The following is a 23,382-nucleotide window of genomic DNA, read 5'->3' on the forward strand; positions in this document are numbered from 1 at the left end:
AAACCTCCACACCACTCCCACTGGTGGCGATGAGCCAGGGTTGTCCTGTCCCTTGCAGACGTTTCAAAGTACAACTGGTGCCATACAGTCACTGAGAACCTCACACACAGGTTTGCTTTTAGTTTCTCTATCAACTGAATTGACATCGACAGTTGCCCTGACAGAGGCATGTTTTTCTTCCATAGAGGCATGCTGTTTTCCAGTGGTAAGTTCCAGGTTGTCTCAGGTGGCAGGGAGAGGTGCAACAGGTGAGGGGTTGTTTGAGGTGGACTGAGCAGCCCAAACCTGCCAGCAGCAGCCTGTGAGTGCTAGAAACCTCTTCTGCCAGAGGTCCTGCGGGAGCTCCAACCACCCCCATAGTGCTTGTATGCCTGGTCCCACCCCAAAGCACTCGTGCTCGAATCTGGAGCCTGTCCTGTGGGGCTGTGCCCTGACCAGGGGCTGGGCAGAGAAGGTGCTCAGCCCCATGGCCAGGGGCCAGGAACAGGTTGTGCTGGCTGTCCAGGCTGTGGCAGGAGCACTGGGATTTAGAGCACAGGTCGCCTCCTGCTGCTCCCAGGCTTGGTTGATCTCACTTTCTCTGAAATGTTTTTGACACAAAGTGGTTCTGAGAAAGTAGAGAACGACAAGCTCTTCTGTGTATCCTGAGCTTAGAAAGAGCAAAACTGTGATGATTTGATTGTTCATTGTGAAAATTGACTTGAAAGGCAACCAAAACCACTTCCTCTTCTTGTCCAAGCCTGCTTATAGGGATGTTTGGGCAAAGGCACAAGAACGACCCTCCCTGCAGCCACTTGCTCCAGTCTCAAGCCATGGGGATCAGAAGACTTCTCAGGAGGAGGCGGGGGGGGATTGGTCTCTCTCTGGCTGTACCCTGGCTTTGAGATGAGGAGGCTCCACAGACTGAGGTGTCCTGAGAGGTGCTGCGTACCATTTAATACAGTGCAACTCTTTTGTCTCAGCCACCTATGTTGGCCCAGCAGTGGGCTTTGGCTGTCAATTCCCATATCGGCTCCATGGGGTTCTCCTCATGTGCTGTCATGTGTCACACCTTTTACTTGACTTTTACTGGGTTCCTGAGACAAGAACTGATTTGCCTCAGGCAAGATCCCAGCCTCCAGGACAAGCTATATGACAGCAAGCTGATATTTGGTATGTGTGAAAGCTCTTAGTACTGGCTGTCCTACCTGATTAAATTATAGTATGTGGTAGTATATTATAGCATATAATTGTATCCTGTCACACTCCTATGTAGCTCTGCTGAACTCTGCACTCCCTTTTCATTTCCAGAAGCCACACTGAGCTCTGTCGTGCAGGCTGGAGTGGGTAGCATCCCTCCTAGAGACTGTCACAGCACCTAATTTGGTGGAGCTGCTTCTGGCTAACAGCACAGCTACCAGGGAGCCAGGGGCTCAGGTGAAAGAAAGTCTTTAACGTGTGGGACTGTGACATGTAACTGGTATTGCATGTTTTTCTCAAAGAAACATGTTTTTAGGAGGAAAAGGTAAAGCCTTAGCCTTGAGGAAATGACATAAGAAAGACCTACAAAAGAGGTAATGCAGCTGAGCTTGACCTGGCTTACTATAACAATATTGACTTACTGGAACAACTCCCTGCTAGCTCGTTATCACTCATCATTTCTACAGAGCCGTTGGCTCAACCTACTGCCTTTTTTTCTATGCTACAGATAGCACGAGCTGCCCAGAGGTGCAAGAAAGTCTGTCCTTTTCTATTTCCCTACTAGTGTTTTCTGACTACTTCAGTGCACTCATGGTGTGGGAACCAAATGTTGAATATAGGCAGTAATTCCCAACATAGTTTCTCAGGCCACTGCAAGACCCTGAATTCTGTCTGGAAAATTAACTTAGATTTGTTACTACTATTTTTTCTGGCTCCCTCTTACTGAGTCAGGAGCTACCCGTGCTGAGGGATGTACCAGCTTGGGGTTCCCAGACAACCTGATGGAAGGCACAACACCTTTCCTCCCTAGCTGTCATTCACATTTGCTTGTTTCTTTTCTAATTTGTGGAGTATTAGTTATTTTGTTGATTTATTCTCACATTTGCATTTAAAGAAATCTCTTGTTTTACGTTTAGTTCTCAAAATATTTATTCTAATGTTATGGATAAAGCTTCTTCTTGGGTCTTTATTGGGATTACAAGATTTAAATACAGTGGATGGATAGTCTTTGAGGACAAGTATTTCATTCTCTTTATACTTTTCTTCTGTCTATGATAACTTCTCAGGAGGCTGAGTTAAAACCCAAATAGAAATTTGTTTGGAGCCTAGAAGGGTGGAAGAATCCTTTTCTCTCCTTTCCCAGAGTTTATTGTGGAGGAGGATGTCATATTTCTGCTTATTCCTCTTTGGAATAAGCTTTTGCAGAAGAAGCATAGGCATTATACTGGATTCACTGTCTTTCCACTTTTCCAATATGCAGCAAATTTATGTGCTGGAGTTATTCAAAAGTACATGCTTGTCATGTCAGAACTAGAAAGGCTTTACAGGAAATCTGACTCCAGTCTGTGCAGGCAAAGAATGTAACAGGTAAGGTATGGGTGCATGTCTGGCACAGGGAAGCAAAAAAAAACAAAACAAAACAAAACAAAAAAACATAGATGAGAGGAATTCCAAAAAAATCTGGGCAAGGTAATTGTCCTGAACTCTGAGAGCAGGCAGCAGAAAAGGAAAATAGAAAGGAAACCTTGCAGCTACAGTGATAATGCACCTCAGGGATTGGTCTTGTGTTGTGTTGGTGCTGAGCCCCAGCCCACGGGGACCTTTCTCTGCTTTTCCGTGAGCCTAATAACTGGAGAATGTGTTCCCAGCCCAGCTGCAGTCTGCAAGCAGCCAGCTCAGGGGATACACCTGCCTGTCCGCTGTCCTCAGCCTCCTCTTCCTTGGCAATAGGGCACTCTCTGCTGATCCTACACAGATGTCTTCCACAACACAGACAAGAAGACAGGCAACAAATGTCTGCGTCTAGCTTTAATGTGTGTTAATTTGGCAGTCTGGACTATTTGTGCATGGGACAAACATTTGTTTTGAATCTAAGCTCGCCCCTTAACAGACTGCGCTGAGAGCCAGGGTGGCAGGCTGCATTTAAGAAAATGTAGTCCTACTGGGAGAGTGTCTGCATCATCTGGTGTTCCGGTACTGGGAGCTGATGCATGCACCTCTTCGCTCCCTGATACTGCTCAAAACCCGCCTGGGTGCCATCCTGCACAAGGTGCTCTAGGTGATCCTTCTCGGCTGGGGGTTGGACTGGGTGATCTTCAGAGGTCCCTGCCAACCTCGGCCGTTCTGGGATTCTCTGACATACTGAGGGCAGCATTTAAAGAAGTCTTCCACAAGCCCTATTAGTGGCTGCAGAGAAGATAAACACACCACATAGTATGTGAAATAATGCAGAACAGGTGCCTGAAGATTTTATTCCATGGTCAGAGCTAACACATAATATTTTCTCTATTAAACAGCAAATATAAAAGTGGTCAGCTACAAATGAATACCTGTGGCGTTAACCTCAAACTGCTTTGCCAAGGCCAGTGAGCCTGTTTTACCTGAGTTGTGGTGATTCCAGGAAATGGAGAGGTTACTTTGCTGTCCCGAGGGCTGTGCAGACTTTCTGCCTGTTACATGGTAGGAGAGCCAGGTGCAGGTCTCAGACCCTCTCAGTTCACATCCCTGCTGCAGTACGCAGAGAGGCAGCCTTCGTGCCCAGCTCCTGTGCGGGGGGCACATCCTGGGAGTGGGTTTTGGCAGGGGAGGCTGCAGTGCTTTCCACGCTGTCCATCTGCAGCATCCTATGTAGCAGCGTGGACGTACCTTGCTGACATTGCGCCAGCCGTCCTGCCTATAGCAAGAAGTGAAAGTGAAAATGGCCTTAAAGCCCTTAAAAGGAGGGAAAAGCCACCGGTCTGCCTTTGTCTTGGGGATCCACGCTCTTGGAATCGGAGCTCGATGTCCTGGGTGAAGGAGAAGCTGCTCAGGAACCACAGCTTCCAGCTGCGGGGCTCGCTGCAGAGGAAGAGGCACTTGAAGGCTTCCTTGGTGACAAATCACTTTTGAGGTACTTGTACTGTGCTTTTCTTTAGGAGATCCTGTCTATAGTCTATAGCCGGTCTTTTTTCTTTCAAATACTTAGCGGTTCCTCTTTTTAAGGAGACATTTAGAAAGGGCCACTAAAAGCGTGACTGTGGTGGAAGGGAAACATTCAGTGTTTTCTCTGTAGGGAAAAACGTGCGTTACTCTGTGTATGCGACTGTGCCAAACAAATAGCACCACGCTTTGCAGCCCCGCCTGTCAGCTTTTGAGCAGCTCTGCACTGCTGTCCCATTGTTGATATGAGTGCAAAAACATAACAGCTTCATTAATTAGTGCAATTTAATGTAGGTGGGAGTGACTGCAGAAATTACAGAATAAATCTGTTATATTATTTTCATCTCATATGACCCCCAAATAATTTTTCTGACATCCAGTTAACCATTATTTATTTTCTCATAACTTCTTTGCATGTTTTTCTGACATCCCCTTACCAAAGTTGTCATCCTACTAAACTTGCACGTAAAGGATAATTTGCCAGGAGGGTGCAGTAGAAATCTTTGCAGCTCTCTCCCTTTCCGTTGAGAAGCTGTCACCCACGCTGCAGCTGATGGTGGTGTGTTTCCCTGGGGCTGCTGCTGCACCCCAAAATGGACCTGTGGGGATCCAGACCCCGATGGCTCTGGGTTCAGAGCTAAACAAAACAGAGAACCAAAACAGAAAGGGTCGGGCAGTAAGGATATTGGTTTCAAAATAAAAGAAATGAAACTAGGGAAACAGTTCATACTACTTGCCTTAATGTGCTGCAAACAGTGCAAAATCTCAGCAGTGTTTTCCACTGGCTGTGATAGAAGAATTTTTTAATTTTGGTTTCTGAAGTTTTCTCAGCTCAAGGACCGTGTCCTGCTGATTGCTTGCTGGAACTGCTGGTAACAAACTGCACTTGTAGGCTTGCTCTGGAAATAGCTGTTTTTGCCTCTTCCTCTGATTTTGCTTATGTTTTTTCTTTATTGCAAAGGCTTGTTGAGAGTGTCAGTCAGCAGATCAACAAAGTGAAACGGGTACTGTAAGCAATACTGGAGTTATGTAAAGTCCACTCCTTTTCCCGGAAAGAACTTAGAGTGTAAAAAAATCCATAGTCACTTGTGAAGTTCTTTGATTGTTGTTTTTGTTGCTTCCTTCTGACCATTTGCTTCAAACTGAAACTTAATTAAGTCCTTTACACAGGCTACTTAGGGTAACACACAAACCTCTTCTGAAAATATACTGTGTTATTCCACCAAGACCGTTCTGCCTGACTGTAAGAGCCATACACTAAAGTGCTCAGAAAGCTGCAAAGATGTGTGGCTGGGTGGAGGAGCGAGGAGGGACAGGGAAATGCCGTGTTTGCAGCTGGGGGAGCATGGGGGCTCCCGCGGGCTGGTGACTGTGTGTCAGGATCAACCGGAGGGGGAAGTGCTCCAGAAGCCCAGGGCAGCAGCCCTGCTCCCTCCTGCCCTTCAGGGGGCTATGGGGACCCCGCACAGCCCTGCGCTCATCACCCTGGGGTCCCTGCAGAAGGGGCAGCCCCGCCTGAGCCTGGCTGGAGGGGGAGGACGGGGAGCGTGAGGGCACACGCCAAGGAAGCGATGAGCTAATTTGGCTTGTGCTGGGGCAGGAAAATGCAGGTGGCTCACCAGGACATTGTGTCTCGGCTTTATCTTTGAAAGAGGACCTTTCCTTTGGGGGAAGTGATGCTGTTGCTTTATTGACTCTCTTTCTTGGCTTGATGAACACTGGAGTTGTCTATTGCAACCTGTTTGCTATGAATTTATGGGAGAAGGAAAAGCAGGAGAGTTTCAGGGGGGGATTTGTTCTCCAGTAGCTCCTTTCAAAAACAAAGCCAGAACACCTTGCTGGGGCTCTCCACACAGCTGATGCTTCAGTCATCTGCTGCTGGTGGCTGGTCTGCATTTAGGGTCTGGCATTGCCTTGTTCCAGCTGTGCAGGCAACTTGAGCAGCTCTGAATGTGGGAATTCATATTGCCCCCAAAAGGCAGGCAAGCTGGGGTAAAACCTCGATGAAAAATGTTTTCTGTCCAAAGCAACTGTTCTGTTTTAGATTTGAGTGTTTTATTGTTAGCAAAAATTTAAAATAAATGGTAGGAGGTGGCCAAGATAACTGTCAGAAACCTGCCAAAAGAGAGGATCATTAAGGCAGGGCAGTGGGAGAAGGCAGGGCTTTGCAGATAGGGTTATGGGTTTTAGAAATAAGAAAAGAGGAGGTGGAGGAGAAGGCAGGAATGTTTCCAGAGGAGGAGGAGCAAGGATGAGGCAAGGAGGCTGCAAAGGGAAGGAGAAAACAGATTATATAGATGGGAGGCTGAAAACCGGACCAGAAGTCCCATGGTGTCCCTCACCTCGGGGCAGTAACCGCCCGGTGTGCTGCCGCTGCTGCGGGGGCACTGCGTCGGGCCAGGCTCCCAGGAGGACAAGGTTGGTGACAGTCCCTCGGGACCCGAGGGGACAGGGGCAGCCGACTGATGCTTTGCAGAGCAGGAAGCAGGCTTTAAGTGAGCATTGTTTGGAAGGGCACTGAATGATGTGGGGATTTTTTTGGGAAAAAAAGAAGATCAGAACCAGTTTTAGATGTATGGATAGAGAAAGAGAGAAGACCCTGTGCTCACGCGATGCTCTGAATGGTGCTGATAGCTGGTGGGACCCAGAGAAATTCTTGCAAGATCAAAGATTTGTGAAAACAGCAGCAGCGACCGCAGAGCAGAGGAATTGGTCCCTCGTGTGGTGCGAAGTGGCAGCGGACGGGTGGCAGCACCGGCACCTCCGGGCCATGCCCAGCATCTCCTGGGCTCGGGCCCTGCGGGGGGCATCGAGAACTTGGGGTGCTGCAGGGGGGGCCCGGATTTTATTCCGTGGGAAATTTTGCAGCCGGTCTCCAAGATCGGCTGCGTCCCTCCTGTGCCAGCTGGAAGGGGCTTGTTTTGGGGACGGTGTTTCTCCTGTCCCGTCTGCTCCTGGGGACTGATGATCGCGATCATTAACTTCTGCTGAGGAGTTCATGCATAAATTGGAAACTCACTCAAGGTATTTCTCGGGCAGTGACATATCAAGAAAATTATTTTACTGAAAACTTCTAACAAAAAGCTCCAAAGGGCTAATTGTTTGTTGGAGCTTGCCTGGTGAGGAAAGGTAGGTTACTTCTCTGAGAGTTTTTCTCCTTTGGAAATTAGAAGTCATGTTTTACTAAAACATACTTTACAAATTTGTTATTGTTTCGTTGAAATGATCTAGGATGCTTTTCTAACTAAATCCAAGATATTAGTGGGAAAGAAATACTAAGGGTTGTCTGGTTTTATTTTTAATTTGAACAGATATTTTCCATCAACTTTTCCAAATTAAAATTCCATTTAACAGTAAATATTTCATATTGGGTTAAACTAAACATTCATTCAGCACAGAACATCTTTTGTGTCTATTTTTGGTGTCGTTTTGGAAGTGGCAGCCATTTGTTGTATGTATTGCTGAGTGATGCGCATGGGGCCACTGAATTCCAGTTTTCTCGGCTTGAAGCTTCACAGCACTTGGCCTGGAGGCCGTTTTCTCTTTGACTAGGGAAAGATAACAGAAAGGAGGTAATGGATGCTATTTAATGTCCGAACAGGGAGATGAGTGCAGGAGGAGCCCGGTGAGCCTGCCCCAGGATCGTGGAGCATCCAACATCACCAGAGCCAGGGTCGTGGAGCATCCAACAGCACCAGAGCCATGCTCCCAGGCAGACAAACGGGCTCTGCCTGCTTCCCGTGGCTGTGCTTGCTGCTTCTCAGTGGCCCCGCTCTGCAGCCAGGTGAGTCTCCTGATGGAGCTCCTTGCTTCTCACTGCGCTTCAGTAGCTAAAAACTTTTCAACTGTTAATAGAAAGCTCGGTTGTGTCCAGCTGAAACTAAGAGCACAGAACAACTAAGGTGAGAAAAGAAATTAAGAAGGGGAAGGTGATTCACTTCTCTGTTACAACTGCCTGCCATGGGAGGAATGACTTACCCTTTGGCTCTGCCTGAAGCCAGGTGGGGTGAATCCTTTCTTAAAGGACTGGCCCTTTACCAGAAGGGTCTGAGAGAGCAAAACCCCTCTGTCAGCTGTCAGTGCCCAGCCCTGGCATGCTCCAGTACCTCAGCCAGGCTGCAGGTGCCTGCTGGTTTGTCTGGGAAGCTGTTGCCTGTGGGGACAGCGGACTGAGTCAGTGGCGCTGCATCCAGCTGCAGGCTGGCAGCTCGGCTGGCAGCGTGGTCCTGAGATCTCATAGGTGCTGGAGATGCACCTGGTGGGATTGTGCCAAGGAGTTTTGGGAGGAGAGAAGACAAGGAGGGATGACTTGGCTGAACCTGCCTGGGCAGGGGGTCTCTTAGCTCAAGAGGGGAGGTGTCTCTCAACTCACCTCCCAGGCTGCCAGCTTCCTAGTTCAAACCCCCGAGGCAGCAGTGAGGGAGTTGTATCACATTTCAACTCCAAAAACTATTCTGGGGACTGAACCCAGTACCTTAGAAAAACTTCCCATTGGCAGACAATGTCTCCTAAGCCACAACTGGGTTTGTCCACCAGAACTCAACTCCCCAGAAGTCTGAGGAGGAAACCGGTGATTAATAGCTGTCTTTGTTTTCTCATGTAGGTATTGCTGTGTCCAGAGATTACCCTGCTGAGGGGACAAATGGCCCTTCCTCTAACAAAATAAATGTGACAGTTTATCGCTGTAAAGATTGTGACAGCAAAATTTGCCAATTATCCAATTACGAGAGGTTTGAAATAATCGGAGAAACACAAAATGGGACATTATCTAATGACATTATTCAGTTGGTGACCAGTGAAACTCACATCATTATGTGCTTTCAGCAAGAAATTAAGTATCTTAACGAAGTTTATGCCATCATCTTGGAGAACAACTCGGGAATAGGAGAATCCTGTGGCAAGCTGGAGCTTGGAGGTAAACTCAGCTGGGAGTCTAGCTATGAATATATAGATAATACTTTTCTGGTCATGAAACCAAACTGTAATATATTTGGGCAGACAGTGAGATTAATGAGAAAACTAACTTGTCAAAATGAGTGTTTGTTTTTTTTTATTATTGTGAAACATGTTAACCTGATTTATGAAGATACCTTTTTTTTTTTTCCAACGGCAGTTCTAATGATCAAATTCTGTGTTGGTTTGCAATGTATGAATCTGATATACTTTAGTCAGTATACACTGAAATTCAGGTCTAGCCTAACGAGCCATTCTGTGTTGTTCTTCTGTACAATTCAGTAAATAATCCTGCCAGTTTTCTCACAAGACTGTCAGGATGAGAAATGAAAATGCCTGTCAGTACATATAGGATGTGGCTCCAAGAGTGCAAAGCGTAAAAAGCAAGTGATGTATAATGCAATTGCTCATGACCTGCTGAATGATGCCAAGCCCGTCCCTGAACAACGGTGTCTTCCCTCCCAGCCCTAAAATTTCATGTTCTTAATTACTGATGAAAATTTTTTGCTATCTTCATATTTGAAGACTTTGACTATTGTTTCATAGAAGGGTTCATCAGCTTTAGTGAGAAGAAAATCTGACACCTATTGAACTAAGGATGATCGTAGCAACCTCAACTTTGTGTGGCACACAAAGAATCTAAGTTGTTGACTTATAACCCTTGGTTAAAAAATTTATAAATGATCCATATTTATATTTAATGCTGCTTTTATCTTTCGCCTTCCCTAGAAAATGGGGCGCATCACATCACAGAGGAGGAAAAAATCTGCTGTGCAGTAGAGACAAATGAAACCAAAGCATATGTCAGGAACCTGAACTGCTACATTGAAAGCAAGAAAACAAGCTCAATATACAGGCCCCCTGATGATATAACTCTAGGTTAGTCTCTTCATGTGTTTGTCTGCCTTTAGCTTTGAGACAGTTTTGCTCAGATAGCTTGCTGTGAGTAGTTTCACAGGTGTTTTGGGAGGAATGTTCTGTACATTCATATCTTGGACCCACATGTGCTGTAGCATCCAAACTCAGGGGCTTTCCCCCAACCTATGCAGGTGCCTCATCCTAGGCATATTTATCCATATATACCAGTCCTGGATATAGGCATAAGTGGCTGTATCTGCAGCTATCCAGCAATAGATACAGGGATGCTGAGAGAAGATGGAATGTGGTGGGCGTGCAACAAGATTCCAGAATTCCACTTACTAGTGAATAACAAATGGGACTTTACCTCCGGGCTAAGAGGACACTTGTCCTGCGCGCACTTATTAAGGTATTAAAATAACTGCTTATGAGGCAGGCTCATTTCCTGGCATACCTGTTTGATCATTTGAATCCTGTGATTTCTTCTGCTCTGCAGATAATCCAACAGATCCAGGCAGCAGCAACAGAATTGGCATCACTGCCGCTTTCCTGATTCTTGGGGTTTGTGCAGCAGCAGCACTGGTGCTGTATTGTGTTCAAAGAACCCGAAATGGTCAAGGTACAGTCTGACAAAACGTTATGTTTCCCATGGATAACGTGCCTTTACAAGCAGCCTCGGGAGTGGAAATGGAGGTGTACAGCGTTTTCTTTCTGTATCTCGTTTCCATAAAATTGTTTAAAAAGTTGCTAAGTGATATTCATTGTGAAGGGGGAAGGCTGGGCTAGCACATGGCCTGGACTCCACCTCTGTGTTTGGTGCTGTGACATAGTCCACAGCCATCAGGCTTTAGTATGACAAATAAGCACAAATAAACTTCCTCACCACCACACTAATGCAGCCAAGTTATCGCACTTGAGAGGCAGTTTTAACTTAGAAAAGAATATATTCTTAACTTAGAAAAGAATATATTTTAAATGTTTTTGTTTGTGGTGGTGTTTTTTTGTTATTTTTTGCAAACTAATATGCACAGAAAGGACTGGGATGGGCTGTATGGACTGAATAGAGAGCATAGTGCACTGTTCTTAAAGTGCAGTAGTGCTAAAGCAGCTTTTCAGAAATTCCTGTGCTAGAACAGAGTATAGGACCTGGGCTGCAGCTGTGCTGTCATGTGGCAAACAAAGCATTATCCGTGCCGAGAGGTACCCCTCTCAGAGGTTATTTATACCTCACACTTGGTGCAGAGTTGTGGAGAAACACAAGGCCTGTGGATCTGTTTTAGATAGACAGCAGTTGCTCAGGCATTCTGGATTAATGTAAGTAGGGAAAAACAACTGCAGGTCTATTAGTTTTAAATCTTCTAAGTAACTCTTTGCTAATGCTGGTACTTTCTTGCTCTTGTTTTCCTAGGACCTGTCATAGTGCTCTATCAGATTCTTAAAGGTAAGCAATTACTTTTTTTTTGATTTAATTATGATAAATGGTAAAATCATTTAGCTACAAAGGCAGGAGTGTGTTCAACAAAAGGCTAGGTGTGTTTACTAGGACTACGCTCAGTGGATGCCCATTTCCTCACTGCATCAAGGCTGTGTTAATAGATTTGAATCCCATATCTCTAGCCATATGCCCCTATGTGACTCTGCAGTGGTTTTAATACTTGTGTGTTGATCATTTACACACTCCTACAGACACCCTTTCAGCCTGCAGCTCCCTCCCCTACATCCCTGGCTCCAAGGTTTATGGGACCTGAAGCTGTATTGTCAGAAGCTGAGATGTCTCCTCTCAGCTACTGAACTACCTCATCCAACCAAATGCTCCTGTTGGCTCTTCCCTGGTAGTTGGTTGTTTCCTTCTAAGAGTCTAGAAATTCCAAATTAATTTGTTTAAGGTTAACTTGGTTAGAAGTTAGTTGTAGCCTAAGCTTTTTTTCTTTTGCTCCCTTTCTAGTGAATGGAGAGAGACAGCTGTCTTGAGAAGGTGATTCATCCCACTTAAAATGAGGTTTAAGATGTGACGTGAACTTGCCTGTGAAGATGCCTGTTGCTCTCTGTTAACTATAAAGGAAGCCAATGGTACCAAGCAGAGACTGTTGAACATCTACAGTTAGATAAAACACAAGGCTATCTGGGAAAAACAAGAGCTATGCAAGTGCTTACACAACTCAGTAAAGACAAAGCCATGGTAGTCTCATGGTGATGATGCTGTTAAGACATATCAGTAGACATATTGGTGTGGTAGGCAAAAAACTTTCTGCTGGTGGCTCTCCTGACATCCTGCCCTGTGGTGTAACACTCGGTGATGTTTCAGAGCTGTCCCAGACCCCCCTGAGGCACAGGCTGATGGCTGCAGAAACACGGCAGGGTCTCAGCAGAGAAGCTGTGAACTCTCTGGGTGAAGAAGCTGCAAATCTGCAAACTTTCCTCTTTCAGAGCAACAGGCAGTCTGGTAGCAGGTGGGGCAGGGCAGCTTCTCTGAGGACTTCACATCTCCAAGCCTAACAGGCAATCTGATTTTATTTCTCAGTGAAATTGACCTGTGCCTTTGCCTCACAGATGTTTTTCCTTCAATTCTGCAGGTGTTATAAAACCCAATCAGGCTTACGAAAGCAGAAGGTCACAGCCATTTGAAGCATCATCTATAAATGAGACAAACCAGGCCTTCATGACAGCAGCATCCTTCTCAAACAAAGTCTAGCCATCACCTGAAGAAACACATTTCTTTTATACAAGACCTCACAGTAGTTTTCACAAATGTACTTTCACCACTCCCATGTATTCACCAAGGACTGCAATTGCCCTAGTTATCCAACTCCAGGCTTTTGCAAGCAATATGAGAAGCTTCCTGGGGCTACTGTCCTCTCCTGGTACTTGGTTGAGGAGCCCCAGCATCACAAGATGCATGGCTTGTTCGGCAGCACAGGCTTAAACCAGCTGAATCCTTCCAATGCTTTTTATGGTTGAAGCTACCAGTTCTCCTAAAATCCTTTGGAGAACTGCATCTGTGCTCAGGCAGGCCGTCTTGAACCCTGATGGAGATGTTCTCTGCATATCTTCCATGTCATAACACAGTAGCGTGGCCATAGTTTTTCACCCGTTAACTCCCAGGTGGGTTCTAGATTTCCCCGAGAAGGAGTTTTGTAGAACCATGGAACAGCTTGGGTTGGAAGGGACCTTAAAGACCACCCGCTAGCTCAGGCTCTCCAGAGCCTCATCCAGCCTGTACAGGTGACCGGCTTGTTTCATTAGAGCGGTTTGGCCTTCTGAGCCAAAAGTCTGGTTTTGCAGCCACCTGCAGGCTGAAGGCTACTCTGCGGCCTCTGTCCTGTGCAGCAGAGACAGGAGGGCCTGCACTTCAGGGATCCCCAAAGGGTAGTTCTCAGGCAGCATGTCATCTTCAAATGATTTACTACTCATGCTTGATTTGAGTAAATCCTCAAAATTTGCATTATACCCAAACCAGTATCAGGCTTTTGAGCAAAAAGCAGCAGCATCCAAATTGCAAAAGCACATCCCCGAAGTGGGATGGATGCTTGCTGAATCATGTTTTGCATGGTTTAACCAACCATAAACCTGTAAGCTGGCACTATCGGCAGGAAATCTCAGAGGATATAGGATGTTGTGTGACTCTGTATACATAAAAAATCCAAAAAAAAAGTATACAAAAGCATACAAAAAAGTTATGGACCTTTTATTTTTTTCTTAACCTCAAAACTTTGGAAGGTCCTTCAAATACAAGTAGGGAATTTCTGTGTTGTTTTGCGACAGTATGATTAGTTCAACGTGCATTTTTCCAGTGCAGCTATCATGGGTGTTACTTTTGGCTCTGTTTCTCTGCTGTAAGTCATTGCTGCGAGAGCCTCTGAGGAAGTGCCAAGCATTCCCATTGATGCATTGAGCTGTGTGCTGGGCTTCAGGAGATTCCAGTGATGCGTACCTGATTTTCCTAGACCTAGAAAAACACTGTCTTAAAATTAAAGGCTATCGCAGTTCTCTGATGTGGTCTTTTAATGGGGAAAAACAAATGTGTGTATACATATTCATGTGTGCGTGTAGGGTGGTCAAATTGATGACTGACACTGTTCTTTTTTTGTGTACCCTCAGATTCTGAGTTTTTTGAAAAAGAGACAACACACTATTTGACAACTTACGTTGTAGTAATTTGAGGGATTCAAGTTTAATAGCGTGCAAGTTTAATTTCTAATCTTTAACACCAGTTGGGGCCAGAGAGCTAGTCAAGACTTGAGAATAAAGGTTACCTGCCCGGTTCCGCGCAGTGACAGTTGCTCAGCTAAATCTGTCACAAGATGCAATTCACAAACTGACTTTGGGGTTCACCCAGGCACACACTTTCCTTCTCATCTTTTCTGCCTTCCTACTGCTGATTTTGCAGACAGTGATAGTCAGAGGTGTCACTCCCAGCTGTTCTGATTTGCGCCTCCTGAGCTGCGTTTTGCCTGTAATGCCAGTCATCTGATGTCTTGGGAAAAGGGCTTTAATGATCTATGCTCTTGGCTCTCAGCAAGTGAATGATGTTGCTTTATGTGCCTTTTGACAAATAAATATATCCACGCAAATAGTTCTGAAATAAAAATCAACTGAAAATATCAGGTGGCCTGACTCAATAAATGGCATAATTTGATAGTTGCAGTTTTATTTTAATGAGCTTAGTTTTGTGTTCTTGTAGTCATCACAATGCCATGTCAACTTTAAAACTGGCTGTTCACTGGTAACCCTGCATCGATCATTTTGTTCTTTGGCTTGTTCATGTCCTTTACGAAGCATCACCATCACATGAGCCCCATACTCATAACCCAGCATTATTGTGATGATCTACTTCTTGAGTATTGCAAAACCAAAGTCCAGGAGTAGGAATCCCTCCTCCCATCTGCTTTTTTATCTAGTAGTGAGCCTTCATAGGGCTAATTGAAAGCTCATTTCACAACCCACCTGAACTCGAGTTTCTTTACAAGGATTGATGACTTTTCTCAGCTGTCAAGCATTCAAGAACTTCTCTGGGAACACTCCCTTTCCCTGTACATTCACAGAGAGAACCATTCCTGCAAGAAGAGCTGTTTGTCTTATCAGGGAGAGAGTAGGATGTGAGCTATAGCTGAGCTTCCCTTTTGCTGGTGGCTTGCAGCAACGGAACGTCTTTAAGTGTGAAGCTATGGGAGAGGTACACACCGTGCCGCTGCTCAGAAAATGCACACCATACCATTGCTTGGAGAACACAGGCTTGTCATTGGCAAAATACAGGTCAAACCTGCAAGTGCGTGAGCAGGCTTTGTATAATAATTTAAGGTTTAGCTGAAGTAATGGAGTATCTTTCTCCCACTTTCTCCTTATAAAGCCAGCTCTTTCAATTGCAGCCTGCAACCTGGCAGGCTGCTGAGCCTGGGGGGCACTGACAGTCTGTATCGACTGCAGCTCGTGCCTATGTTTCCAGTAACAGCCCCCACATCTGGGAGTTGTTCCGTGGTAGTAAAGTGTGGGCGTTGCCAGTGTGAAGTCAACAACAAAATACACCTCTCTCTAAATCTGTCGCTCCCCTCTCTGTCACAGTCTCTGTGATGTGAAGACAAAAGAAGCAAGTTGCTGGGGAGAGGGAGAGAACTCGGTTAGAAAGCGGCTGATGTAGCTGGAAGATATCAGCCAGGTTTTGGCACACAATCCTTTCTTCACATCTTCAGCTCATCAGTTGGGTTATTGAGAAGATCAGCTAAAAAGACCTTGGAAAATGCTGCAGACATCATCTCTCCCAGCTGTGTCTCTCTTTCTTCTGCTTCTCCTGTTTGTCCCTGGCCAGAGTGGTACGTACATACAACATCGCTGCTCTTACATTTCACAAGTTTCAATATATATATTTTTTTCTCCTCCTTAACTTATCCTCTCAGAGATGTTCCTGGGAAGTTCACCATTGACAAAAGCAGGTGGTACTCTGAAAAAAATGTTCTCTAACATTTCACAATGCATTTTTAGAAAAAAATGAAAGAGGATTATGCTCTGAAGCTTTCTTTTCTACACACAAATTACTCTCTGTAACAATAGTGGAAGTTATTTTCCTAGTAATTCAACGTGAATTGTGTATGTATTCTCAAGGCTGACACGGGGAGCCCGTTACTGGATAGAAATGAGTGTTAGTATTTACTAGGCATGTAATCGGTGAAGGTGTAATAAAACCTTCCTAGAAATATCAATTGTATGTTGTTGTAGCTATTGAGAGCACAAGCTGGAGGCACAGTTGGGGAAAACTGTGAGGCTCTCTAAGGAGAAGAGACTGAGGAAAAAGATGCCCCAAACAGCCAGATAGCCCTTTTCTCCCCATGATGCCCGGTTTGTTTGTTAATAACCGGGAAGGATGGTGACTTGAGGAAAAAAAAAATAAATAAAATCCACAAATCAACGGGTTTGAATAGAAGATGCATTGAAACTGGTGCTAACATTTTCAAGTGTTTTTGTCATTTGCTGAGGAGTTGATACTGATTTCTGCAAATATAATTTAACCTTTGGACTTTTAAAAACTCTTATGTTTTGGAGGAAATGATTGAGTGGTTGTGGCTGCTTGCCATTAACTGCCTGGGTTCTTAGAACGCATAAGTGGGGGTCAGCTTAGAACTTCTGATTTTTGATTGATGGGGATCAATTCCCTGGACTTTCCTTCTCTGTTTGTTAAGGCGGAGTGCTTTGCACTTCTCCAGCCTTCTCCATTGCACCATTTCTCTGTTGCTGAAAGGTAATTGCTGATGACTCCTGGGTTGCTTTAATTTTCTTAATAGTGTAGGATGTAGAATGTCCTCATGTCTGGACAGGTTGGATTGACCTACATTATCTGAATTTTCGTGATGCAATCTTTCTGTTTTTGACTTCTGTGATGGTTCCCTTATTAAAATAAGTTGTTTTAAGTATGTAGGGTACCTTACTCTGATTGTGAACACCTGAATATTCAACCCTTCCTATACTGTTTTCTTCCAAGATAGCCAATACTCTATATTTCAATTCTTTTTTCTTGCTTGTAATGTAATTTCTTTTATATTTGTTATTTGATCTGTTCTTTGCTATTCATTCCATGAGTACTTTCTGTTAATTTTTTTTCAGATGTTCAGGTCTTTAGAGAACTCAAAGGGTCTCCTTATGTGTTCTTATACCTTTGTTTCTTAAAATAGGCTGTAACATTATACCTTCTGCAGTTCTCTTCCTAAGAGGCTACATTGTTGAGTTCCCTCATATTGCTAAAGCTTTTTTTCTTTTCTTTGAAATATACAATTTTCTTCTGTTCTGTCATTTTGTCATCCCTTTGAACTCCAGATTTAGATCCTCAATCAGCTGCAATTATTGGGCTCAGTTCAATGAAGCTGATATTTTAAGAGCTAAGAGGATCATACTGGGAACCTACAGTGCAGACTAAATTTTTTATGTGAGTGACAGAAGCCACTTTTTTTCACCAAAAACTTTTGAGCTTTGGGGGTGTGTTGAATCATGCAGGTTAATGGGGATGAAAGGCACTCTAGGGTTTAGGACAGTCAAGAGACTACATATAAAGAATAGTAAGACTCAGGTTCAGGTTTTCAGAGCTGTTCTACAGACAGAAATAATTATATTTGCAACTTACTTTGATATTTATAGATCAAGAAATCTGATATAATTTCTATTGCATTTCTTATTTTAAGGTGAAGAAAATGCATTTCTTGAACAGTCAACAGACGTGGTCAGTGTTTGGGAAGGAGACTCCGTCAGCATAACTTGCTCAATGTACAATTCAAAAAATGAACTGGGGACATACTTGAGGACTAGAGTATCACCAGAAAATGTTTTATATGTTCCCAAGGATAACAAACCAGCTGTCCCTTCAGCTTTTGCGAATCGCATCAAGTATTCAAAGGAAGGAGCAAAATTCACAGTAACTCTGCTCAATGCACAGGAATCTGATTCAAATTTCTACCTATGCATCAGGTTTATTAAAAGAAACGGCCGTCACGTCAGGCTGGATGGGAAGACAACCATTGTAGTGGTGAAAGCTGCTGTGGTTCCACCTGTTAAGTTAGGAATTAATAAACATGGAGGTATGTTTTAAATCAAAGATTGGAAAAAAGCATAGTGGGAGGGACAGTCTAACAGAACTTTACCCATGTTTGCTCAGGTAACGTACTGATTTGAAGGAAAGTGTAAGCCTGTTCTGTGAAAAGATGAAGAAAACATCTGAAACATCACTTCATGACTAATTTAATCCTAGCTACTTTCCAAAGACTTTCACATGAGTCAGAAGTGTTATGGCAGCAGGGTGGAAACAGTGAGGGCCCATAGCTGTTTTCAAAACCATCTGCTAAATCTTTATGAAAATGAACCAACAATGAACCCTGATTTTGGTAGCAGCTTTTGCAAATCTCTTTTGGTTTTGCTATTCCATCTGGAATGATAAACCGAAAATAACCAAGAAGCTGATGCTAGGTAGGGTTTGTGAGTTGGACATCAGTGGATACAGGGATGCATGGTTTTTATCTTTTTAGAAAACAGTTGAAGAATGGCCACGTTTTCCTCTTGGCAGTCATTTCTGGTTAGGGGAAGAATTTTTCTGTCTTTGCCCTACCCCCCCCCCCCTTTTTTTTTTATTTTAATTAGAAAAGGGTTGAGTCTGCTATAGTCTTCAGCAGCTTATTCCCAGGCATACCTACCCTGCTGGTAAGAACATTTCACCTGAACCGTCTTTGCCAAAAATTACAGGTTTTTGTTCCTTTCCAGTTCCCAAGGCATTTAAAAACTAATTTATTTGCTGGGTCAGTAGTATTCACTTATATCTGCAAAGACTTACCATGTTCTTTATTAGGCTTCTCTTTTCAAACTTCTTCACTGTGTTTTTTCAAATGAATTCTACCTTGTTGATTATATGCTGTTAATCCAAATTATGTTTGTAAATTCTCTTATCTTTTTCTGACTCTGATCCTCTTCTTTGAAATACCTGCAACCTTTCCAGAATTACCTTTTGCACAAAAGTGATAAATCGTCTAATTCTCTTATTCCCTCATCCATATTGTTAATGATAATGTCAAAAGGTACAGGGCATGTCCTTAGAGGAACTCAGTGAAATGTGTTCCACATTGGACAGCAGACCATAAATAATTACCTTGAAGACCATTTTCAACTGTTGATGGCACGCACTTTGTATGATTTCATCCAGGCCAATGGTACCCAGATGCTTTATAGCTTAATCTTACTTGAGAAGGCAGGCAACAAACCATGCCTCATGAGCAAGCTGATGAAGCTTCATTTCCTTAGATGAGTTCAGTCCATGTGTTTTTAGGTAGGTGGAGACCCTTTTTAATTAGGTAAGCCGTCCACTCAGTCCTACTTTCGGAACCTGGGGCAGCAAAATATTCCAGGGTGCACTGAGATATATCTCTGTTCAGAAAGCATGTATAAAGGCAGGCTTTAAAAAATCATTTTATCTAAATTTCTGTGCTAGGTTCTTTCTGTCATTGACCTCTGTATTTGCTCCCTCGTTAAAAAGCAGTGTGTTAATTATGTGGCAGTCATCAATTTCTATTGTTTTTAGCTGGAATTGTTGAACAGTTGCCACGCATTGTCGATATTCAACAAGGCCAGTCTATCAGCATTACCTGTGCATTGAATAGTTCATATGAAGATGAAGAGATCTGCTTGCTCAAGATTCACATGCAACCTGAAGGAGTGCTATGTGTTTCAAGTCAGAAAGCTCTAGAAATCTTTCCTGCTTTTGCTAATCGCTTGGAGTATTCAAAGCAAGAGAAGAAACTAGTGATAACTCTACACAACCTACAGCAAAGTGACAGTGACGTGTATGTATGTGCTACGGTGCTGAAAAATTCCTCCCTCTTCTCAGTGAGTCAAAGAGGCACCATGGTGCTGGTTAAAGGTACTGCAATTTTGTTTGTTTAATCATAAATAACTATAGGCGTGTTCTAAAGAAGAGGTGGACTAAAAGCTCGCAGAACTTTAGTCAGGCCAGGTAGAGCTCTAATTCATGACTAAAAGTCCTTCAGGACCCAGGAAAGTTTGGGGAGATGCTCAGACTCCTCTGTGCCCTGTACAACAAGAGGGGAATTTAAAAATAGAAAACTAGCTACAATCCCACATCTTAACAAAGAAAACACACGCGCGCACACACACACACATATATATATATAAGTAAAATCAGACAATAATCACCTCAGTGTGTGCATAATCTGCTTTACGAAACTAATCAGTACTATTAGCATCAGTTCTTTGACCTTAATGTGACAATAAATGTCTTTTACAAATTATTCACAGTAGCATGTCTTTGAGCCTAAAAATAGGTCATACTAAGAAATACAGAACAAGTCCTTGGGCATTTACTTAAAGTACCAAAGATAACAGAGATGATCTCACACATCCTTATTATATACTGAGCACACTGTGAGCATATTTTACTTGGACTTTATTTTTCTGAGAGTTAGTCATAGCCATTTTTTAAGATGAATCCAAAACCAACAGTATGGTACTTGATTTTGACATTGCTGGTGCAATTGAACCCTGTGCATTGACGGTTTTGGTGGGATCTTTGAGCAATTAAACTAAGGTTTACATAGGTGCTAGGAGCTGCAAAAGATCTGTTTACAGATTGGCCTGCAAAAAGAGGCTGTGGTCTCATGCTGTACTGCTGACCATAATATGTGCAACAACTTAGTAAGATGAGTTGGGGAAAATGACAGCCGCACATCAAAGCAGTGGGGTGACTACTAGATATAATGTTATTTAAATTGAGGTTTTAGAGAACTCTAACCCTTTCTACCAGCACTGTTCTACTCATTGTAGAATACTTTTTAAATTGTCTGTACTGCTTGCACCCTCCCAACCCTACCTGTTGTATAATTCCTATGTACTCCTGGTGGAGCCCTCAACGTTGCTATAACACTGCAGTAAACATTATTATTCTTTTTTCCATTATGAGTGCGTGGTTCTGCTTCTGAGCTGTGGTACAGAAGCTGTCACCTTGGTAGAGTGCTCCTCCCTGACCCTTCATTTGCCACTGACAGTTGTCACCTGCCTCCAGGAGAGCAGAGGGGATGCCAGCTAGAATACTAATGGGATGACTAATGTGGCTGTGGGACATGCTGTTCACGTTGGATTTCCTGCTGACCAGAGCCCCACACATACCTAAATTATTTTTCCATAATAAAAATATAATTCTACCTCTCTTCATATTAATATTAATAATATAATTCCACGTGCAGGAGGGGAGGAGACAGCATTCCATAATAGTTCCTGGGCCTACTATGGTCTTATCATCATGGCAGTGCTGCTGTTTTCTGTGCTGACGTGCTACGCCCTGTACTTTGTCCAGGTAAGGATGCTGTTACAGTCCCAAAGGAAAAATGAATCCAGGTTGACTAAATAGGTGCCTTTTCAGTCACAGTCAAAGGTATTATTTGTAAATAGTGATTGAGTCAAGCAAACACTTGATAAACCTAAGGAATCATGGCTTTGTATTGTCTCCTCTTTGCTCTTGTTTAATGTCCACTAGATGTAAACTTTCAGAAGTAAACACTGTCGTCTTATGTTTCTGTAGCTCTTAGTAAATCATGAGATATTGTTTGCCTTTCAGTAGGGAAGTGCAAGCAACCCCTGCAGTCAACAATGCAGCCATGCATTGTATCTGTTTCCCTGAACAGGGCAACTCACTATTCTGTTTTGCTTCTTTTTTACTTATTTGTTGTCAGTCAAGAATGGAGACACACACATATACATATATATATACATACACACGTCTTATACTAGATATGAGTGTTTTGGGGAAATCTGGGACAACACAAGGTCATTAAATATCCCTGTGTGTGAAAGTACCTCTGGGAGAACATTTTTACCTGTCCTAGAGAAAAAGGTGACCAAGAAACTTTTCATTTACAGGGATTTCTTAGATCAATTTTCTGTAGAAAGCACACTTTTTTTTTTTTTTCGCTTTGATAGATCCTTACACTCCAAAAAGATTACTCAAAACTAACATAGTAGGATTCACAGGCCAGACCCTTATCCTGTACCTCCGCTTTTAGCTTCAGTACTGCTAAAACCAGTGGTATAATATCATCCTGGCAAAGACAAGTGACCCTGTGGGAACTGGTCCCATGTTATTGGTAACAAACTATAGTTTAAGGATAAGCATTATTTATGTAGGGGCTGCAGTTACATCCAAATCTTGAAGGAACTTTTAATGGAATTGCATCAGACTGACAATACAGATTGAAATGACTAGGTCATAAATTTCCACCTAAATCTCTAAGACCTCATTGTGTTATGAGAGAAACCTTAGCAGTTCATATCTGTTTCAGGCAGCTGGACTCCTAAGATGTAAATTGGCAACTTGGTCGGGGTCTTTTCAAGCTCTGTTCTGAATGGTTGTTTGCTTTCTTTTGCAGACGAAGAAATATTTCCAGAAAAGAAAAACAAATACAGTGTATGAAGATATGTCTTATGGTTCTAGACGCAACACCTTCATCAAACCTAACATTTACACCAGCGACTCTTAAGCTTCTGTTGGCTGGGACCGTGTATGGATCAACTGTTCCCTTCCAGGTGCCTCTGAGAGCCGCCTTGGCAACTTGATGTAGTAGCTGAACTGAAAATGCTATCGTCTACCTTCTTTAGTCGCAGGAAAAATCTGCCGTATTTCCAAAGCTGTTTTTACTTATTTTGATCACTTGTGAAATAGCTTTTACTTTTCCATGTTCAGAACATGCATGTACCCTGCACATTTGTTTGCAGTGTAGTATGGAAAGCAGTATTTTTGGAGCGTACATTTGGCTAGATGCAATATATGGGATTGTTTCCGTGATGATAGATAACCCTTTCAGGGAAGGTGAGATAGTTTGAGAGGTCTCATTTTGAGCTTTCATAAGTGCTCAGGAAGACCATAACAGGCTTGTTTAATAATTTGCAATGGATCCACGTATGAATGGAGTACAGTTTTTGAAAGAATCTGTATGGGGTCTACCCAAAAGCTCTAGTAGCTAAAATTACTCACAAGTTAAAGCAACAAAATCTCTTCTGAAGAGAATTCAGAAACTTTGTGACAAGAGTGCATTATAAGTGAGGTGCTAGATATGTGTGGGTTTAACTATTCAAAGATCAGAACGGTCCCACAAAAATGCAACCAAGTGTAGATATTCAATTATTGACCTTGCTGTGCCAAGTCTGCTGCTCCGGAGAGGTCATTTCCCTTCAAATGACAGTTGTGAAATCCTGCGTACCAGACTTGAGGGGGAAATCTGCTCAACCAAATGGCTGGCAGTTCTGGATTTCCCCTGTAGCAGAGGGGTGTCTGCTGACTGCAGAACCTGCAATCATCGCATAGTTTTACATGAATAAACCAATGCAATCTGATTGTGGAAACTGATTCTGGTCCGAGCCCCAGGGTTTTATACAATTGCTTGCTACTTTTGTACATGTATTAAAGACTGTTTTATGTCTCTTGCAAATGAGTGCTAGTTA

At 43.4% G+C, this 23,382-nt stretch overlaps 2 protein-coding genes across 12 annotated transcripts in view; both read left to right on the forward strand.

The window, feature by feature from the left end:
* The window catches only part of LOC106047089 (uncharacterized), a 140,345-nt gene extending 125,835 nt beyond the window's left edge, over positions 1-14,510 (forward strand). For 2 of the 10 annotated variants that reach the window (XM_066980056.1, XM_066980063.1), the window contains 7 exons: positions 7,700-7,758; positions 7,791-7,882; positions 8,702-9,013; positions 9,781-9,930; positions 10,406-10,528; positions 11,318-11,350; positions 12,483-14,510. In XM_066980056.1, coding sequence (XP_066836157.1) covers positions 7,700-7,758; positions 7,791-7,882; positions 8,702-9,013; positions 9,781-9,930; positions 10,406-10,528; positions 11,318-11,350; positions 12,483-12,601 — 888 coding nt within the window. In that variant the 3' untranslated portion in view covers positions 12,602-14,510. Of the gene's footprint in view, positions 1-3,891; positions 4,070-6,355; positions 6,517-7,699; positions 7,883-8,701; positions 9,014-9,780; positions 9,931-10,405; positions 10,529-11,317; positions 11,351-12,482 lie in introns of those variants that run through there. The other 8 variants (XM_066980055.1, XM_066980054.1, XM_066980060.1 and 5 more) reach the window with 7 other exon arrangements.
* A 128-nt stretch (positions 14,511-14,638) lies between these two features.
* On the forward strand, positions 14,639-23,368 carry CD7 (CD7 molecule). 2 transcript variants are annotated; one of them, XM_066980064.1, is made up of 5 exons: positions 14,639-15,716; positions 17,574-17,966; positions 19,454-19,792; positions 21,132-21,241; positions 22,311-23,368. In XM_066980064.1, exons 1-5 carry the CDS (start codon positions 15,644-15,646, stop codon positions 22,419-22,421), a joined length of 1,026 nt encoding a protein of 341 aa, XP_066836165.1. In that variant the 5' UTR covers positions 14,639-15,643; the 3' UTR covers positions 22,422-23,368. The 2 variants fall into 2 exon arrangements, with proteins under 2 accessions (XP_066836165.1, XP_066836166.1); XM_066980065.1 differs by lacking the exon at positions 17,574-17,966.
* The last annotated feature ends 14 nt before the right edge of the window (positions 23,369-23,382 follow it).

Source organism: Anser cygnoides, chromosome 19 (genome assembly GCF_040182565.1).
Source record: "Anser cygnoides isolate HZ-2024a breed goose chromosome 19, Taihu_goose_T2T_genome, whole genome shotgun sequence".
NCBI lineage: Eukaryota > Metazoa > Chordata > Aves > Anseriformes > Anatidae > Anser > Anser cygnoides.

Coding starts and splice junctions, on each gene's coding strand:
- CD7 (XM_066980064.1), top strand. CDS start 15,644: ATGCTGCAGACATCATCTCTCCCAGCTGTGTCTCTCTTTCTTCTGCTT. Junction 17,967..19,453: donor AGGAATTAATAAACATGGAG/GTATGTTTTAAA, acceptor TATTGTTTTTAG/CTGGAATTGTTGAACAGTTG. Junction 21,242..22,310: donor ACGCCCTGTACTTTGTCCAG/GTAAGGATGCTG, acceptor TTTCTTTTGCAG/ACGAAGAAATATTTCCAGAA.